The sequence below is a fragment of the Grampus griseus genome, assembly GCF_964374135.1.
Source record: "Grampus griseus genome assembly, chromosome: 9".
NCBI lineage: Eukaryota > Metazoa > Chordata > Mammalia > Artiodactyla > Delphinidae > Grampus > Grampus griseus.
This window is the reverse complement of record NC_139003.1, coordinates 87,574,031-87,593,214: the sequence shown is the minus strand read 5'-3', so window position 1 is coordinate 87,593,214 and position 19,184 is coordinate 87,574,031. Positions and strand designations below refer to the sequence as shown.

The 19,184-nt window shown below is 39.1% G+C and overlaps 2 protein-coding genes across 4 annotated transcripts in view; one reads left to right on the top strand and one right to left on the bottom strand.

Moving 5' to 3' along the window:
* SRPK2 (SRSF protein kinase 2) overlaps window positions 1-19,184 on the top strand; it is a gene marked incomplete at its 3' end in the record, with an annotated part of 226,414 nt that overhangs the window by 36,339 nt on the left and 170,891 nt on the right. The window lies entirely within an intron of this gene.
* On the bottom strand, window positions 5,882-6,277 carry LOC309827255 (small ribosomal subunit protein eS26-like). The gene has a single exon (XM_082661800.1). The coding sequence runs from the start codon at window positions 6,265-6,267 to the stop codon at window positions 5,917-5,919; it is 351 nt and encodes a 116-aa protein (XP_082517926.1). The 5' UTR covers window positions 6,268-6,277; the 3' UTR covers window positions 5,882-5,916.

Genomic DNA, 19,184 nt, shown 5'->3' with positions numbered 1-19,184 from the left:
GAAAAATAACTTTTCCAAAACAAACATTTACTGAGAAAATGGCATTGCTTTACATTTTTTGTAAGATTCTTTAAATGTCTGACTTAACAGAAGACAGTTGGATTCACATATTTATTTCTTTGTTCTGTCTATTGTGATGTACTGTTTGCATTGAAGCAGGGGTCCCCAACCCCCGGGCTGAGGACTACTACCGGTCCTCGGCCTTTTAGGAACCTGGCGGCACAGCAGGAGGTGAGCGGCGGGGGAGTGAACAAAGCTGCATCTGCCGTTCCCCATCGCGCTCCCCATTGCTTGCATTACCTCCTGAACCATTGCTCACATTACCGACCGAACCATCCCCCTCCCCCCACCCCGTCCGTGGAAAAATTGTCTTCCATGAAGGCACCGTCTTTGGTGCCAAAAAGGTTGGGGACCGCTGCGTTGAAGTATATATGAAGGAAATCTGGCCTTGGATAGGTTTACTGTTAGGAGAACAGTGTTTTTATAGCCTTTTCACATAATTGTGGATATTTTTTATTACTCTACTAAAACTTGGCAAATGTTAGAAGAAAGGTTGGTAGAAGAAAGGTTGTATTGTGGAATCTGAACCCATATTGATGGACTTTAACATAACTGTTGCTTTAAAATCTGTTGATTTTCTTGCAATTTAAATGACTTTTCCCTCCATACATGATTATGTAATATCATTTGGAAAATATTAGCTTACCGAGTTATGCAGATCTTCCAAATGTTGACACATACAGTAATCAAAATTAACACTTGTTAACATCTTATCAGAAAGTGTTTAATTATTGAGACCGGTCACACTTAGGGTGGCAGGTATAAATTTTATAGATTTCTAGTATTCTCTTGCAACCTTAAATTTTATCATCAGCAACAAATACTTTCATCTGTTTTTCTTTAATTGATAGGTTCTCTTCACTCATTTTTAAGAAAATGTCTGCCATATACCCAAGTCTGAGTAAGCATAATTTGTATATATGTTCTTTCAAGTAAAAATGATGTTTCATGAAAAAAGTGGCTCGTTCAGCTCACAACTCAGTTGTCCGAGTGCTTTTTCTTGAGAGAGGTATCATATTTTGGTGGGCAGCAGTAGTTTTTATGTGCATTTTGTTACACAGAATTTTTAAAGTATAAGCATGGAGATTAGTAAAAATAAATTTTACTTCCTCATTAAGGACCTTCTTAAGTGAAAAGCTCCCCCCCCCTTTTTTTTTAAGATAGTGGTGAAGTATACACTGACTGGTACAGGTAGGGATCATTGCTTTGATTCCTGCTAAGGCACCAGCACTTTTACCCACCATTATTATTGCACCATCAGTGGAAGAAAGCAAACAGTATTTTAGTAGTATTCTCAGGGGCCACAGAAGTCCTTGAAAATACACCATCTGAACATAATCAGCTTTGCTTCTTTCTAATTTGTGTATGTTTTATTTGGGCCCTGCTTTGAATGAACAGTTTCACTCAGCATTCAAGACTCAGTTATTACTGAATTTTTCTGGAAATCTCAGTTTGATGATATTTCTTCCTTCAGCATTTTGTTACAGTATTTAGCACAATGTGATGGTGTGAGCTTCTTGAAGATGAGAACTGTCTATTAATCTCATCATATTCTCCTATTCTTGATGCATAGTACCTAGATCACAGTACATGACCAGTAAATGCTTGTGGAATGAAGGAGGTGATTGAAACAGACATCTAACAACGCCAAACCTAGCCTGGGATCTTTACTAAAAGAAAAAATGGCCCTGTATACCTGTATTTAAAATTCCTGAGGGAATGTTTTTTGAGCACAGAACATTAAATATTATTTATAATGATGACCCAGAGTTATCATAAAAGATAAAATTATACTTATTGGTCTTTGTGTGAGAACAGGATTTCCATGACTAATTAATGCAAAAATGGATCAAAGGAGCAAGTTTGAATGTCTGTCTTTGTTGAAAACCCTTTGTAAAATAGGAAATAGGAATAGAAAGACCTTTCCTTAAAATCATTAAAAAAAAAAAAAAAATCAGGGCTTCCCTGGTGGCGCAGTGGTTGAGAGTCCATCTGTCGATGCAGGGGATGCGGGTTCGTGCCCCGGTCCGAGAAGATCCCACATGCCGCGAAGTGGCTGGGCCCGTGAGCCATGGCCGCTGAGCCTGCGCGTCCGGAGCCTGTGCTCCGCAACGGGAGAGGCCACAACAGTGAGAGGCCCGCGTACCGCAAAAAAAAAAAAAAAAAAAAAAAATCAGTCTTAATGATACTCTTGATCATGGTAAATGTTATGTATATTACCATTTCCATTAAAATCAGGAACTAGATTGGTTGACAGTTCTCCCTCATTGTTGCTTGGTGTTAATTCTGTAAATGTTGGTGCAGTCAGATATAAAAACTAAACAAAACGTATACAAATTAGAAGCAAAGGTTATTATTTTCAGATTACTATGTTGTCTACTTGAAATCTGAGAATAATATGTATTTTGAAAATTATAATCAATAAGAGTTAAAGTTAACTTTTAAACAAAAAAATCAGTAATTTAAAAGTATTTCAACAATAATGAAAACCTCTGTTTACAAAAGAATACCAAAATTATGATTTCTCTTTTGTAATTGACATTTAAGCAGGTAAATAATTTGGACAAGTTACATAATTAGAACATGAACAGTTAAGGTCAGTGCTTTTAACTTGTGACTCTTAGGTGAGACAGATTATTTAAAAAAATCCTGTAACAATTTTCCCCAAATTTATTCAAAGATAAAGTTTCAAGTCAACTTTTATTTTTGCCTCATAATAATTTCAGATGAGTACTGTGTTTATCTTAAAGCATTTTCAGGTTTCAGTTGTAGGAATTACATTGAAAAGCATTTTCTTATTTCTTTTTTAAAGTTTTTTTTTTTTAGTTATGAGAAATTTGAAACTTAGAAGTTGAGCCAATAGCATATTAAATCCCCAGCACCTGTCACCTAAATTAAAAAATTATTAGTTTTGCTCCATTTCTTCTATTTTTTTCCCTTTTTGTGAATACGTTTTAAAGCATATATAGGATACATTATTTCACTTCTACATACTTCCATATGCATGACTGTTTCAGCATGGGCTGCCATAAGAAAATACCATAGACTGGGTGGCATGAACAACAGAAATTTATTTTCTCACAGTTCCAGAGGCTAGAAGTCTGAGATCATGTTGCCAGCAAGGTCGGGTTCTTGTGAGGGCCATCCTCCTGGTTTGCAGACAGCTTTCTGGCAGAGTTCTCACTTGGAGAGAGAGTAAATTAAATTCTCTGATATATCTTCTTATAAGGGCACTAATCCCATCATAAGGGCCCTACCCTCATAATGTCATCTAAACCTAATTACTTACCAAAGGCCCCATCTCCAAATACTATCACATTGTTGGTTTAAGACTTCAGTGTATGAATTTTGGGCTGGGGAGAGGGGATACAATTCAGTTCATAGCAGTGTCTACAAGATTTGTACATCTTCTTGTGCATAATCACAGTGCCATATTATATCCAACAGAATTAATAAAATTCTTTGTTGTCATCTAAAACCCAATCTATATACACATTTCCACAGGTACTTAGTCATTTTACAGTTGATTTGTTAGAATTGGGATCCAAAAATAAGTCCATGTGTTACATTTGTTTGTTATGCTTTTTAAAGCTGGGTAGCTAAAAGGGTGGTTTTAAAAAGCAGTGCAGTGGGACAACTGGCTTTTTCTTTCAACAATAATTGTGTAAAAAAAAAAGTGAAGGAGAAAAAAAATAATAACAAAGAAAAAAAGGGAAGGAGGAGAGGGGAGGGACTGCTGTAGAGTAAAAGTAACTGAAAGTGCAAAATAAACAAATGTGGTATATGGATTTTTTTTTTTTGGATCCTTATTCTAACAACTCAGCGGTAAAAAGGTGGAAATATCCTAAATTCTTTAGCTCCAATATTCTAGAAAATAGGGGCGGGTAAACATTTGAATTTTAAAGAAAAAGAATTCCGAAAGTATTTTAATTAAATAAGATTTTTATAGTTCTCACAAATTACCATCATATTTTAGTTTTAAAAGTCTTAACACATGAGGGCTTCCCTGGTGGCGCAGTGATTGAGAGTCCACCTGCCAATGCAGGGGACGCGGGTTCGTGCCTCGGTCCGGGAGGATCCCACATGCCGCGGAGCGGCTGGGCCCGTGAGCCATGGCTGCTGAGCCTGTGCGTCCGGAGCCTGTGCTCCGCAACGGGAGAGGCCACAACAGTGAGAGGCCCGCGTACCGCAAAAAAAAAAAAAAAAAAAGTCTTAACACATGAATGAAAATTTTATGTGAGGATATTGTTAGAACTCAAGATAGAATTAACTCATGATACAGCTTTAAAAACTTCTCCAAAGCTGAATTCATCACAGTAGTTTTATAAAAGTTTGCAAAGAACACTACTAAGATTTAAAAAAATTTTTTAAATTTATTTATTTGGCTGCATTGGGTCTTAGTTGCAGCACGTGGGATCTTTCGTTGCAGCATGCAGGATCTTTCGTTGTGGCACGAGGGCTTCTCTAGTTGTGGCACGTGGGCTCAGTAGTTGTGGTGCATGGGCTTAGTTGCCCTGCAGCATGTGGGATCTTAGTTCCCCTACCAGCAATCAAACCTATGTCCCCTGCATTGGAAGGCAGATTCTTTCTTTTTTATTTATTTATTTTTTTTGCGATATGCGGGCCTCTCACTGTTGTGGCCTCTCCCGTTGTGGAGCACAGGCTCTGGACGCGCAGGCTCAGTGGCCGTGGCTCACGGGCCTAGCCGCTCCGCAGCATGTAGGATCTTCCCAGACTGGGGCACGAACCCGTGTCCCCTGCATCGGCAGGCGGACTCTGAACCACTGCGTGACCAGGGAAGCCCGGAAGGCAGATTCTTAACCACTGGACCACCAGGGAAGTCCCTGCTAAGATATTTTTGACTGTAGTGAATATTTGAGGTGAAATAACATTATTGAAATATGATTTTAACCAGTAGATGGCAACAAATCAATATCTGAATGTAGTTTTAAGAAAATTGCAGGAGAAATAGTATAAGTCATCAACAAGGTACATTAGATTTTTTTCCACAAATAAACGTTTTGTGCTTATGTCTTTAATATATGCTTGCTTGCTTGCTTATTTATTTATTTATTTATTGCTGCATTGGGTCTTAGTTGCTGCGTGCGGGCTTCTCTAGCTGTGGTGAGCGGGGGCTACTCTTGGTTGCGGTGAGCAGGCTTCTCATTGTGGTGACTTATCTTGTTGCGAAGCACAGGCTCTAGGTGCGCGGGCTTCAATAGTTGTGGCACATGGGCTCAGTAGTTGTGGCTGATGGTCTCTAGAGCGCAGGCTCAGTAGTTGTGGCACATGGGCTAGTTGCTCTGTGGCATGTGGGATCTTCCCGGACCAGGGATCGAACCGTGCCCCCTGCATTAACAGGTGGAATTTTCTTTTCTTCTTTTTTTTGCAGTACGCGGGCCTCTCACCGCCGTGGCCTCTCCCGTTGCGGAGCACAGGCTCTGGACGTGCAGGCTCAGCGGCCATGGCTCACAGGCCCAGCCGCTCCGCGGCATGTGGGATCTTCCCAGGCCTGGGCACGAACCTGTGTCCCCTGCATCGGCAGGCGGACTCTCAACCACTGCACCACCAGGGAAGCCCCCAATATTTGCTTTTTAATTAGAAAAATTAATATAGATTTTCTTTTTATGTGATATGCATTGTTTATTTTAAAGCTGTGATTGATTTTTGATAGTTGGATGATTAGTTTATAGTTGTATTTAGAAACTGAGCATTACTGCAGTTATTTGGTTTATTAGTTGGTAGAAGCTAGTAATCAGTGGTGATTCGGGGAATTATTTATTTATTTATTTTTTAAAGTATAATTTCCATTTTATTGTCTTTCCAGGGGACAGTATTTCTTTAGTCTTTAAGAACTTAGCTCCTTAGCTTTGGTGGAGGTCGTGGGACAGCACCAGCAGGTCTAAATCGGGGTGGAGGTGTTCGGTCCTTCCGGGCTTCCCGAGAACGATGCTTGACTACCTTGCTGTGAATGGCCCAACTCACGCAGTAATGCACTTTCACATACAGCTTGGGAAGCACATAGGCGTCAAAAACACTCGCTTCGGAAATGTCCCTGACGGCTGCGGCCTCTACGATGTTCCGAATGACGAACTTCTTAATGGCCTGATCCTTGGGCATGCAACGGGTATAGTTGGTACAGCGAATAGGCTGCACATGGCCGCGGCCCTTTTTGGCACGACCATTGTTCCTTATTTTCTTGGTCATCTTGGAAGCGAGGAGGCGGAAGAGTGGGAATTATTTTTATTTGCCTTGCTTTATTAGAAGTTTAATAATCATCTAGTTAGTAAGTAATGTTATTTAACTTAATAAAAATAAGTTTATACTTTTTAAGAAAACAAACTGTAGAACTGTGTGATAGAAAAAATTGGGAAAAATCTCTGTTTATCAGTATGGGTTATATTTCCATGATTATTGTAATGCTGTGTAAATGCTGTAGATCTGTTGGTATTTTTATCAGCTATACACACAGCATTGCATCAGAAAGTTTGATACCTGACACAAAAGTGTAGCACCTTTGTGAAGTTTTCCAACAACTCAGTACTATATATTGTTGATGGATATGTGTATATTCTCTCTCTGTTTCTCTGTCTCTTATAAAACTTTATGAAAATGGACTGGCAGGGTTACATCAGAAAGTTACTGCTGATTGGAAGTAGCAGAAGAAATTGGGACTTGAGTTTGTTTTAAAGGGTTAATTTAGCTATTTTTTGTAATATTAGCAGTTGTTAATTCTGAAAAGCCGTAATGAATCTTTGTTAACAATACTTTTTGTTCTTTTCTGTATCTTTTGAATTAAAATAGACACAACTGAACATAAATAATCCTGAGCAGAGCAGCTAGTGATTACAAAATGTTAATTATTTGTGACTTCAAGTTAAAAAATTTAACAATATATATATACATTTTGCATTTTGTCCATATATACAAACTAAATGTCATTATTTATTACTTGATAAAGTAAACATTTTAGGTATTATTTAATCTATACTCATCTTTCTGATGTAAACTTAATGCATCACAATTCATATAGTTACATATTTGTAGGCCTTTTGGTGGTTTCTTATTTTTTATTTTATAAACGTCCCTTCGGCAGATACCTTTTGTGCAGTTAGTTCTGAGAGGAGGAAGAGTTAATTTTTGGTAAATAAGAGTCTATTGAGTCTAAAGGTAAGAGCAATGCTATAGTTTCTATTATTTATTTTTAGATTGTCTTTATTTTTATCGGGTTTTTCTTTTTTAATTGAACTTTGGGAGTTCCCCGGCGGTCCAGTGGTTAAGACTTTGCCTTCCAATGTGGGGGGGGGGCAGGGCAGGGGGTTGTGAGTTCAATCCCTGGTCGGGTAGCTGGGATCCTACCTGCGTCATGGCCAAAAAAACCCCCAAAAAACATTAAAAAAAAAGCAGCAATATTGTAACAAAAATTCAATAAAAGACTTTAAGAAGTCTTTAAAAATTCAATAGAAGACTTTTTTTTAATCTTTACAAAAATAAAATTGCAGTTTAGTTGATGTACAATGTTCTGTTAATTTCTGCTGTCCAGCAAAGTTATTCAATTATATATGTATACATCCTTTTTATTTGTTTATTTAAAATTTATTTTTATTTATTTATTTATTTATTTATTTTTGGCTGTGTTGGGTCTTTGTTGCTGTGTGTGGGCTTCTTATTGCGGTAGCATCTCTTGTTGCAGAGCATGGGCTCTAGGCGCCCAGGCTTCAGGAGTCGTGGCTTGCAGGCGCAGTAGTTGTGGCTCACAGGCTCTGGAGCACAGGCTCAGTAGTTGTGGCGCATGGGCTTAGTTGCTCTGTGGCACGTGGGATCTTCCCAGACCAGGGCTCGAACGCGTGTCCCCTGCATTGGCAGGTGGATTCTTAACCACTGCGCCACCAGGGAAGCCCTATACATCCTTTTTAAAATATTCTTTTCCTTTACAGTTGATCATAGGATGTTGAATGTAATTCTCTGTGTTATAAGTAGGTCCTTGTTTATCCATTCTGTACATAAAAGCTTACATTTAGATTGTCTTTAAAAAGAGCAAACTAATGTACAGTTCTGTTGATAGTATGTATGTACTTCCCCTTCCTCCTCCCTGGCAACTTTTGGCTTCATGTTTGATTTAGTTTTGTTAGGTGGATAAACGTAGGTGGCTGTGAAGAACGTACTTTTCCCATGTAATGATGTATTGTGTAGGAATACGTGTGCTTCTTAGTACTTTAAAATACCATCTTTCATCACTTGCCCTTGTTTCATTTTCTCATTCACGGTGGCCCTGGACTCTTGGCTGCCTGTGGCCTTGTGCTGCTGTTTTCCCTACTCTTCATTTGGCTGGTTTCTTGTTCTTCCTTAAGCCATCGGCTTTGATGTTGTGCCTCAGAGAATTTTTTCATGACCATCCCATCTACAGTGCCTCCTCGGTTGTGTTCTCTTGGAGCAGTGTGTCTTTTCCTCTTTAGTGCTTACAGGAAGTTTCCATTGCCTTTTGTGCTTTTTGCTCATCTCCCTACTAGACTTTAGCTCTGTGAGATCAGGGGCCTTGTGTGCTCTATTCAAACATTCTGAAAATTCAGGGCCTACATCAGTGCTTAGAATGTTATGTGCCTTTTAAATAGTTGTTGAACTCTAAATTTAAAGACTTAAGTTTTACATGTCAGAACTCATTTAACTTTCTTCTGTTCGTTCTGTAGTAATGAATTTTTCTCTCCAAAGCTAGAGTATGCTTTCTGGATCAAGATTTTGTTTTCTTGGATTGGAAGAATCAATATTGTGAAAATGACTATACTACCCAAAGCAATCTATAGATTCAGTACAATCCCTATCAAACTACCAATGGCATTCTTCACAGAATTAGAACAAAAAATTTTACAATTCGTATGGAAACACAAAAGACCCCGAATAGCCAAAGCAATCTTGAGAAAGAAAAACGGAGTTGGAGGAATCAAGCTCCCTGACTTCAGACTATACCATAAAGCGACAGTAATCAGGACAGTGTGGTACTGGCACAAAAACAGAAAGATAGATCAATGGTACAGGATAGAATGCCCAGAGATAAACCCACACACATATGGGCACTTAATTTATGACAAAGGAGGCAAGAACGTACGATGGAGAAAAGGCAGCCTCTTTAGTAAGTGGTGCTGGGAAAACTGGACAGCTACATGTAAAAGAATGAAATTGGAACACTACCCAACACCATACACAAAAATAAACTCCAAATGGATTAAAGACTTAAATGTAAGACCAGATAGTTTAAAACTCTTAGAGGAAAACATAGGAAGAACACTCTTTGACATAAACCACAGCAAGATCTTTTGTGACCCACCTCCTAGAGTAATGGAAATAAAAACAAAAATAAACAAATGGGACTTAATTAAACTTAAAAGCTTTTGCACAGCAAAGGAAACAGTAAACAAGCCAAAAAGACAACCCTCAGAATGGGAGAAAATATTTGCAAATAAAACAACAGACAAAGGATTCATCTCCAAAATATACGAAAATATATGGAGCTCAATATCAAAACAAACAATCCAGTTAAAAAATGGGCAGAAGACCTAGACATTTCACCAAGACATACAGATGGCCAAGAGGCACATGAAAAGATGCTCAACATCACTAATTATTAGAGAAATGCAAATCAAAACTACAATGAGGTTATCACCTCATGCTGTTCAGAATGGCCATCATCAAAAAATCTAGAAACAATAAATACTGGAAAGGGTATGGTGAAAAGGGAACCCCTCCTGCACTGTTGGTGGGAATGTAAATTGAACAACTATGGAGAAACAGTATGGAGGTTCCTTAAAAAACTAAAAATAGAACTACCATAAGACTCAGCAATCCCACTACTGGGCATATACCCTGAGAAAACCATAATTCAGAAAGAGACATGTAGCACAGTGTTCACTGCAGCACTATTTACAATAGCCAGGACATGGAAGCAACCTAAGTGTCCATCGACAGACGAATGGATAAAGAAGATGTGTCACATATATATGATGGAACATTACTCAGCCATAAAAAGAAATGAAATTGAGTTAACTTGTAGTGAGGTGGATGGACCTAGAGTCTGTCATACAGAGTGAAGTCAGAAAGAGAAAAACAAATACTGTATGTTAATGCGTATATATGGAATCTAAAAAAAAATTGTCATGATGTACTTAGTGGCAGGGAGGAATAAAGAAGTACACATAGAAAATGGACTTGAGGACATGGGGTGGGAGGGCGAAGCTGGGGCGAAGTAAGAGTAGCATTGACATATATATACTACTGAATGTAAAATAGTTGGCTGGTGGGAAGCAGCAGCATAGCACAGGGCTGGGTGCTTTGTGATGACCTGGAAGGGTGGGCTAGGGAGGATGGGAGGGAGGCTCAAGAGGGAGGGTATATGGGAACATATGTATGCATATGGCTGATTCTCTTTGTTGTGCAACGGAAACTAACAAAGTATTGTGAAGCAGTTATACTCCAGTGAAGATGTATTTAAAAAAAAGGTTTTGGGGCTTCCCTGGTGGCGCAGTGGTTGAGAGTCTGCCTGCCGATGCAGGGGACACGGGTTCGTGCCCCGGTCCGGGAAGATCCCACATGCCGCGGAGCGGCTGGGCCCGTGAGCCATGGCCTGCGCGTCCGGAGCCTGTGCTCCACAACGGGAGAGGCCACAACAGTGAGAGGCCCGCGTACCGCAAACAAAACAAAACAAAACAAAATTAAGTGCAAAAAAAAAGGTTTTGTTTTTATGGATTATTCTTTATATTTAACTTTTTGACACATCTGAAATTTATTGTGTAATATCATGTGAAGTATGATCCAAAGTAATTGTGTAATATCCATTTGCCTTAAACTACATTTATTGTGCATTTCTTATTGTTATTTGTGGTTACTAAGGATTTAAAGTGTAAATCTGTAGAGATACTATTTTAGTCCATTGATTAACGTCTTTTCTGTTGAAACCAGAAAAATCTAGTTTTGGGGGTTTTTTTGTTAATGCATGAAGTTTTGCTGTTTTTTTAGCTTTTCAAATCTATTTGTATTTTAAGAAGAGATTTCTTGTAAGGTGAGTGAATAAATTAGATGACTAACAGGCGGTATGACATGGTGAAATATATAAAGATTCAGGCAGTGTGGGAGTAAAGAAAACTTTGGAGGGGGTGGTTGAAACTGGGAAGCAGCCCGTTCTGTGATCAGTATCATGTAAGCTCATATCTGAGCTTGGGGCCCTGTGTCATCCTTTGTTGTTGTTGCTGTTAATACCTTTTACTGCTGGACTGCAGGTTAATTTAAAGCTCCCCACTCCTCACACCCAATCCCCTATATGATCCCAGCCCATTTTGTATGATGTTGTGGTTTATGACTGGAATGAGCCAGGGGTAGATAGAGTCATTTGTGTGGCTCCTTTGGAAAGTCAGGCAATCTGTATTTCTGGTATCTTCTAGAAGAAACTTGTATGTTTGAGAGTTCCTTAAATTCGCTCATTCAAATTTAGTGCCTCTGTCTTCCATTCATTCAGCAAGTATTGGGCACCTAGTATAAATGGGCATTGCTGAACACCAGGGATACAGTAATGAACAAGCAGATGTGGGCCTCTTCCTCTAGCATTTTGTAATCTAGTGGGGGAGTCAGATATATAACAGACAATTATACATGTCAGAATGAATGCAGAGTGATGGGAGAAGCATCAGGTGTGATGGGAAAAACTTTACCCGGATTTGGCAGGGAAAAGGAACATTTCTTGAAGGTCAGGATGCTGGGGAGAGATGAAAAATCAGGAGACTGTGGCAGTGGTTGACAAACTTTTTCTGTGAAGTACCAGATAGTACTTTTGGTTTTTCTGGCCACATCTCTGTTGCAACTACTTAACCCTGTGATTGTAGTGCAAAAGCAGCCATGGACAGTAAATAAATGAATGAGTGTGGTGGTGTTGGAATCAGACTTTATTTATGGACACTGAAGTTTGCATTACATATAATTTTCAGGTGTCATGAAATATTATTCTTTTGATTTTTTTTTTCCTCCTGCAACCATTTAAAAATATAAAAACCATTTTTAGCTTACATATAAGAAAAGCAGGTGGTGGGCTGTAGTTTCCTGAGTCCTAGGATATGGTGCTAAAAATCCCATTATCAACTCTTCATAAAAATGAAGCTGTTGTGTAATAGACCTGTAGTCAGTGCATGTATTATGCTTTTAGTAAGACACACATTTGTAGGTAGGGTTGAAAATTATAGTATTTCTGCACCTCTAGCTGTTCTTTTGAAATATTCCCGTAATTCTGGAAGGTGAAAGTAAAGGATGTTGGGGATTATGAGGGTGTACACGCAGAGGGGCTTGCCTGGTGCAATTAATAGTAAACTTGGAGGGCTCAAATTCTAGTCGTGATCTTGTCAATCATTGGCTCTTCAGTGTTGGGCAGATCATTGCACTTTTCTGTGCCTCGTTTGTGAAAGAGAGAAAATAAACAACATAGATACTGCTCAGTATTACTGCAAATAATAGTATACTTCAAAGCACCATGCAGTGTCAACATTAATATCTTAAAATTACACAGCCATTTCTGGCATCTTCACATATAACATTTAGATGTAAGATGGCATTATGATTGATTACTTTGTGTCACCAAGATGTGTTCTTGAAGAATTCAGGCATCATGCAGATGTTCAGGTATTGTTCTAGGTATGGGGATACACAATAAACAGAAATTGTTCTGTTCTTGTGGGTTATAAATAAATAGATATATCATACCAGTCATAAGTGCTTTATTGAAAATAAAGGCAAGGGGATAGGTAGGGAGTGTGGGGATGGTGGATGAGGAGGGAACTGGGAGAAAACCTCTAGAAATGAGGTGTGAACCAAGACCTTGAAAATTTGGGGAGTGGAGGAGCTTTCAAGGAGAACATACAGTGCAAAGATCCTGAGGTAAGAAAGGGTTTAGTGTACTTGAAAACAGAATAAAGGCCAGCACGCATATATGAGACCAAGTGATGTAAGGAGGTAGGGGACAGATTTATAGGACCTAGTAGACCATGGAGTTGAGTTTGGATTTTATTCTGAGAAAGATTAAAAGGCTCTTGGAAGATTTTGAGCAAAGGATTGAAATAACCAAAGTCCATTTAAAAGTGATAAATCTTTTCTCCTTCCTCCTCGACAATTATGACCTAAAGCCATTATGTGATGCATAACAAGGTGGGTACTCACAGTGTGAGGAGGGGGTGTGGGGAGCTGTTGGCCCCGAGCAGCTTATTTGGACCCAGGTGGGATGAGAAGGGTGGCCTGGGACAGAGTGTCCATGTTGTGAGGGCCTGGAAGAGTCAGAGCCCAAGCAGGGTGGAGAGGGGATCTCTTTGACCTGGTGGCCTGGTGCGGGATGCTGCAGCTCAGTCAGTTAGGTGAGTGTGCCAAGGGGGGAGCAGACTGCATGGGGAGTCGCCCGTTGTCTCCACCATGTGTAGGGGGTGGTGCAGGTGGAGTGTGAGGATTGAGCCATAGTAATCTGTCAGGCTCAATTTTCTGATCTTGATCATTTTCTTGTAGTTATCTAGACCATCCTTGTTTTTAGCATTTGAAGATGATGGAACATCATGTTGGCAGCTAACTCTCAGGTGGTTTGGGGAAAACAAACATTTCTTTGTACTGCACTTTACTGTAATTCTGTTGTTTCAAAACTGAGAAAAAGAAAACCCAACAATGTCCCTCTGGCCACTGTATGGGGAATGGACTGTGGAGTGGCAGGAGTGAAAGTATGAAGACCAGGGAGGAGGCTGCTGCAGTCTGGTCTGGGCGGGTTGTGATGATGGAGTGGGCAGGTGGTCTTAGTGGAGGAGGTGAGAATTGTCAGATTGCAGGTTTATTCTGAAGGTGGAGCTGACTGGATTTGCTGATGAGGTATGAGATAAGAGTCAAGATAGTTTCTTAGTTTTTTTAAGGCTTGAGGAAGTAGGGAAAGATGATGCCATTAAATAATGTATGAATTCATTTAAAAAATAATAGGGTTTGTGAAAAGAACTGGTTTCTTGTCTTAGCTCACCCATTGAGATGGTGTGTGAACTTAACTTCTGCCTTGACATTTGTGGGTAGCATGGTATAGAATGTTTACCGTGGGCCCAGTAGGGTACTTTAGCCATGGGAGGTCTTGATTTCAACAAGGCATATGATCTTCTCATATGAAACTTTGCTGAAGAGCTAGATGTGGTTTATATAATAGAACACCTGTTCTCCAAAATTAGTAATTAATGAATTAAGTACTAACTTCCAAAGAGCTTGTTAGTGGTGAGGTGAAATACTTTGGAACTATTTTGTTAAATATTTTTATCATTGACTTGGATGAAGACCTAGATTACCTGATTATTAAATTAGTATACGTAGGGATCTTGAGAGCTGCCCTTTTGGAGAGGATACAGTTGGGATTCATAAAAGTCTTGCTTGAATGAAACCACCACCGAGTAATTATTACTGATGAATACCTTCAGTTAACTTCCTGAGGTACCTACTTCAGTGTACATGGTAGCCTTTACAATAGGCATAATGGGATTACAGGATATTAAATGGTAATAGATGGGAAAACTCAAGGCATGATGCCTGATCCACACACCTGTTAAACGTCAGTAACATTCCTCCCCAGTCCAAGGGGGTGTAACAGCCTTGCTTTTCATACTGTACATTCATTAGTTTTTCGGTTACGAATCATTTAGTCAGAGTGCTTTTAAGGAAAGACAGTTTGAATCCTTTCAAAAATTTGTTTCTATTGTGCATACTTGAGTTGGCTTTCTTGAGAAAAGCTTTCTTAGGTGAAATTTTCAGCCAGTTAGCTTGGCTCCACTATGGAAAGGTGTGAGTGAAGTGATGTGTCCTCAAATCACTACTGTAGTATAAAGATATAGATATATAATACTACGCATAATACAGAGGTATTTTCACCACTTGGAAATTAATGTACTATTATTCTATTTTGTTCTTCTTAAAATATTCACTCTAAAGGCAAGAAACACTGTTCCCCTCCGTTGTATTAGTATGTAGCATCTTGTACACTTTGGTGCTCAGTAAGTTACATAGTAAGTAAATGAGAAGAAGGACTTCATTGTTCTTAACATTCTGAACAGTGCCAGTAATGTTTTGTTTGCCTCAAAGATCAGCCCTTTCAAAAAGTAATAGACTGCCTGCAATGTCTCAAATATGAGATATGGGCAGTTCTGCCTTGTGGTTTGAAGTTGAGAAGTTAGGAGGAAGTCCTTTGCTGCCTGCAGTTTCTAATGTTTTGCTGGTAATGCAGACTTGAACAGTTGTCACTGCCTGCGCTCACAGAGGCTTCACCTTCGTTTGTTTTTGAATTTTATTAAGGAAGTTTTAGTGTATACTTTTCTCTAGTGTTTCTCTAGTGTTTTCCCTGGCATAAAATTTCAATCTTTGTGTAAATGTACATTCTTACTATTTCTTTTCATAGGTCTTTTTGACTGAGTTTTTTTCTCCAGCTGCATCCATGCTATGCGCCAGGGTCTCCGAAGGCGTTGAGAGGAGACCACGGAGCTGGGGAAAGCATTCCTGGCTGAGGTGGAGATATGTGACTAACAAGTGAGATATCTGTGCAAACTTTAGAAAAATTGAGGTGAACATCACAAAACATTAAAGTAACCATTTTAAGGTGAACCGTGGCAGTTGGTACATTCACAGTGTTGTGCAGCCACCAGTTCTTTCTAGTTCCCAAACGTCTCATCAACCTCAAGAGAAATCCTGTATGCATTAAGCAGGTGCTCCCACCCCTCACCCGCCGCCGCCCAACCCATGGCTGCCGCTCGTCTGCATTTTATCTCTCTGGGTCTACCTATTCTGGATGTTTTATATGGTAGAATCATAAAATATGCGACCATCTGTGTCTGGCTGCTTTCACGTTGCTTAATGTTTCTGAGCGTTGTCCCATTGTAGCATGAATCAGTACTTTATTCCTTTTTATTACTGAATAATATTCCATTATTTGTATATGCCAGAGTTTATCCATTCATCCATTGATGTATATTTGGGTTGTTTCCACCTTTTGGCTGTTATGAATAGTGCTGCTATGAACATATGTATATGTATTTGAGTACCAGTTTTCACTTCTTTGGGTTATATACCTAAGAGTGGAACTGCTGGGGTCCTGTTGTGATTCTGTGTTTAATTTTTTGAGGAATCACAAACTTTTCCCCAGAAGCTGTGCCATTTGGTATTCCTCCCAGCAATGTGTGAGGGTTTTCTCTACACATTTACCAACACTTGTTGGTTTCCTTTTCCTTTTTCTTTCTTTTTTTTAATTTATAGCCATCTTTGTGGGTATGAAGTGATACCTCATTGTGGTTTTTATTTGCAGTCTCTTAATGATTAATGATGTTGAGCATCTTTTCATGTGCTTGTTGATCACTTGTACTTCTTGGGAGAAATGTCTCTTCAAGTCCTTTACCCAGTTTTTAACTGGATTGTCTTTTGGTGGTTGTGTTTGTTATATATTCTAGGTATCAGACCCTTATCACATATGAGGTTTGTTAATACTTTCTCTTCTGTATGTTGTCTTCCACTTTTTTGATAATTTCCTTTGATGCAGAAAAGTTTTAAATTTTGATAAAGTCCAGTTGATCTATTTTTCCTTTCTGGAACATGCTTTTGTTTTTATAATCTCAGAATCTGTTGCCAGAATCAAGGTCCTGAGTGTCTACCCTGCCCCCCCCACCACGTTTTCTTCTATGAGTTTTATGGTTTTAATTCTTATATTTAGGTTGTTGATCCATTTTGTGTTAATTTATGTTTATGGTGTAAGGTTGGAGTCCAGCTTAAGTTTTTTTGGAATGTGTATATCCAGTTGCCCAGGTACCATTTATTGAAGAGACTTCTTTCTCCATTGAATGGGCTTGGGTGCAAACTTTTACTTCTGTGTGTATGTGTATAGGCTTATCTAGAATTTACTTCCAACTAGGAGCTGTATGTGAGAAGGTTTTCGGGAGGGACACAGTCTCATTTTGGGTGATAAATGGGGATTTCTCACTTGAAAGTAAAATTAGCTTTAGGGACTTCCCTACTTCCCTGGTGGCGCAGTGCTTAAGATTCCGCCTGCCGGGGCTTCCCTGGTGGCACAGTGGTTGAGAGTCCGCCTGCCGATGCAGGGGACACGGGTTTGTGCCCCTGTCCGGGAGGATCCCACATGTCGCGGAGCAGCTAGGCCCGTGAGCCATGGCCGCCGAGCCTGCGCGTCTGGAGCCTGTGCTCAGCAACGGGAGAGGCCACAACAGTGAGAGGCCCTCGTACCGCAAAAAAAAAAAAAGAATCCGACTGCCAATGCAGGGGACACGTGTTCGATCCCTGGTCTGGGAAGATCCCACATGATGCGGAGCAACTAAGCCTGTGTGCCACTACTGAGCCTGCGCTCTAGAGCCCATGCTCTGCAACAAGAGAAGCCACCACAATGAGAAGCCCGCACACCGCAACGAAGAGTAGCCCCCGCTCCCCGCAACTAGAGAAAGCCCGTGTGCAGCAACGAAGACCCAACACAGCCAAAAATATAAATAAATAAATAAATAAATTAAAAAATTAGCTTTAACTATAACTATTTTAAATTAGATAGTTAAATTAGTTCTGACTTTATTTTGGCCATTGAGTCCTCTTATAAGCTCTATTTAGTATGCCTTTTGTAGATGAGTAATGTGGAAGTGGGCTTACTGGCTCCCTTTTCTGAAAACTTATAGTTTATTCTGTAATTTATTCTCAGGGTAATTAATGTGCTTTTTAAAGTGAGAAACAGTAAAGAAATTATACTGATACATTTGCTTTATGTTTTGTTTAACAAACATTTTGCATATGTAGCTCCTCCCTTTTTGTCTTCCAAATAATTAAGTTCGCAAAATTTTTGTGTTGGCGGAATTTAAGGAATTAAGGAGAGAGGTGCTGAGCAAAATACGAATATTGGCTTAAAAGGTTTATTCTTGTACCTTGTTAGGGATGTGTGTGGGTGTTTGTGTGATTGTGAGAGAGAGTGAATGTGTGTGTGTGTGTGTGTTTTAAAGCATAGATGTTGCTTTACTCTTTTGAAAAATAATTTGTCTTAAACAGCAAAATCAAGCAACAGACAACATTGCAAATAAAAAAATATATAACTATGTAAAGATTTGATGAACTGGATTACTATAAAAAGACGTTGATTATTTGGGGGGAAAAAACTGGAAAAAGTGTAAAAAGCAGCTTATGTTTCTCCCCTTCTTGGATTAAATTTGAGTGCATATTGAGGGACTTTCCTGGTGGTCCAGTGGTTAAGACTCCATGCTTCCACTCCAGAGCGCACGGGTTCCATCCCTCGTCAGGGAACTAAGATCCTACATGCCTCGTGGCGTGGGGGGTGGTGGGTGGTGGGTGGTGGGGGGGGAGTGCATGTTGAAAGTCAAAACCAAAGCTTGTTAAAGTTAATCATTAATATGTTTCTTAAAAAGTTTTTAAGAATGTAGAAAAGACAGAAGGTAATTTTAAACCTTAATAATATTGCTAATGAATATTAAAAATTTTTCATAAAGCCACAAATACCTGGAGGCTGTTGTACTTAAATCCCTGTATTCTGAGTGCCTAGTGTTTAATAGTAGGTAATTCTATTTTGATTGTAACTCTTTGCTATATTGAAAAGGACGTTTGTAGTGATGAAAAATTTTGTCTTAGATTCACATGTGTAGAATTTTTAAATAATATATTAGTTGCATTTTCCCAGAAATTAGAGATATGTAAAGGTGATACTGTGAACATTTTTCTTGACTGTGGCATTCAGTCAGTTTTGAAATACTGTGAATTAGTCTTTTATATATGACACATTTCATTTTCACTCTTTTGGATTTGTGTTTTATTTTAGTTGAGATTTGACTCCTGGTCTACTTGAAAATATTGCCTGGGTTTTGTTTTAAAACATGAATTTGACTCATGCATGTAAATTAATCTTTTATAAATTGGCTAGCAATCGTTTGATTTGTGACTCTCTTTGGAGTACAGTAGTTAAAAACTGGACATGTGAAATACTGATACCTCACAACTGTCCAGTGCCAGGATTTTATACCAAGGTCTAGTGGCAGAGCCTGAAGAACATTATCCTTGAGCCCAGAAATTGCATGCATTCTGTAGTGCTCGAGTTCTGTTTT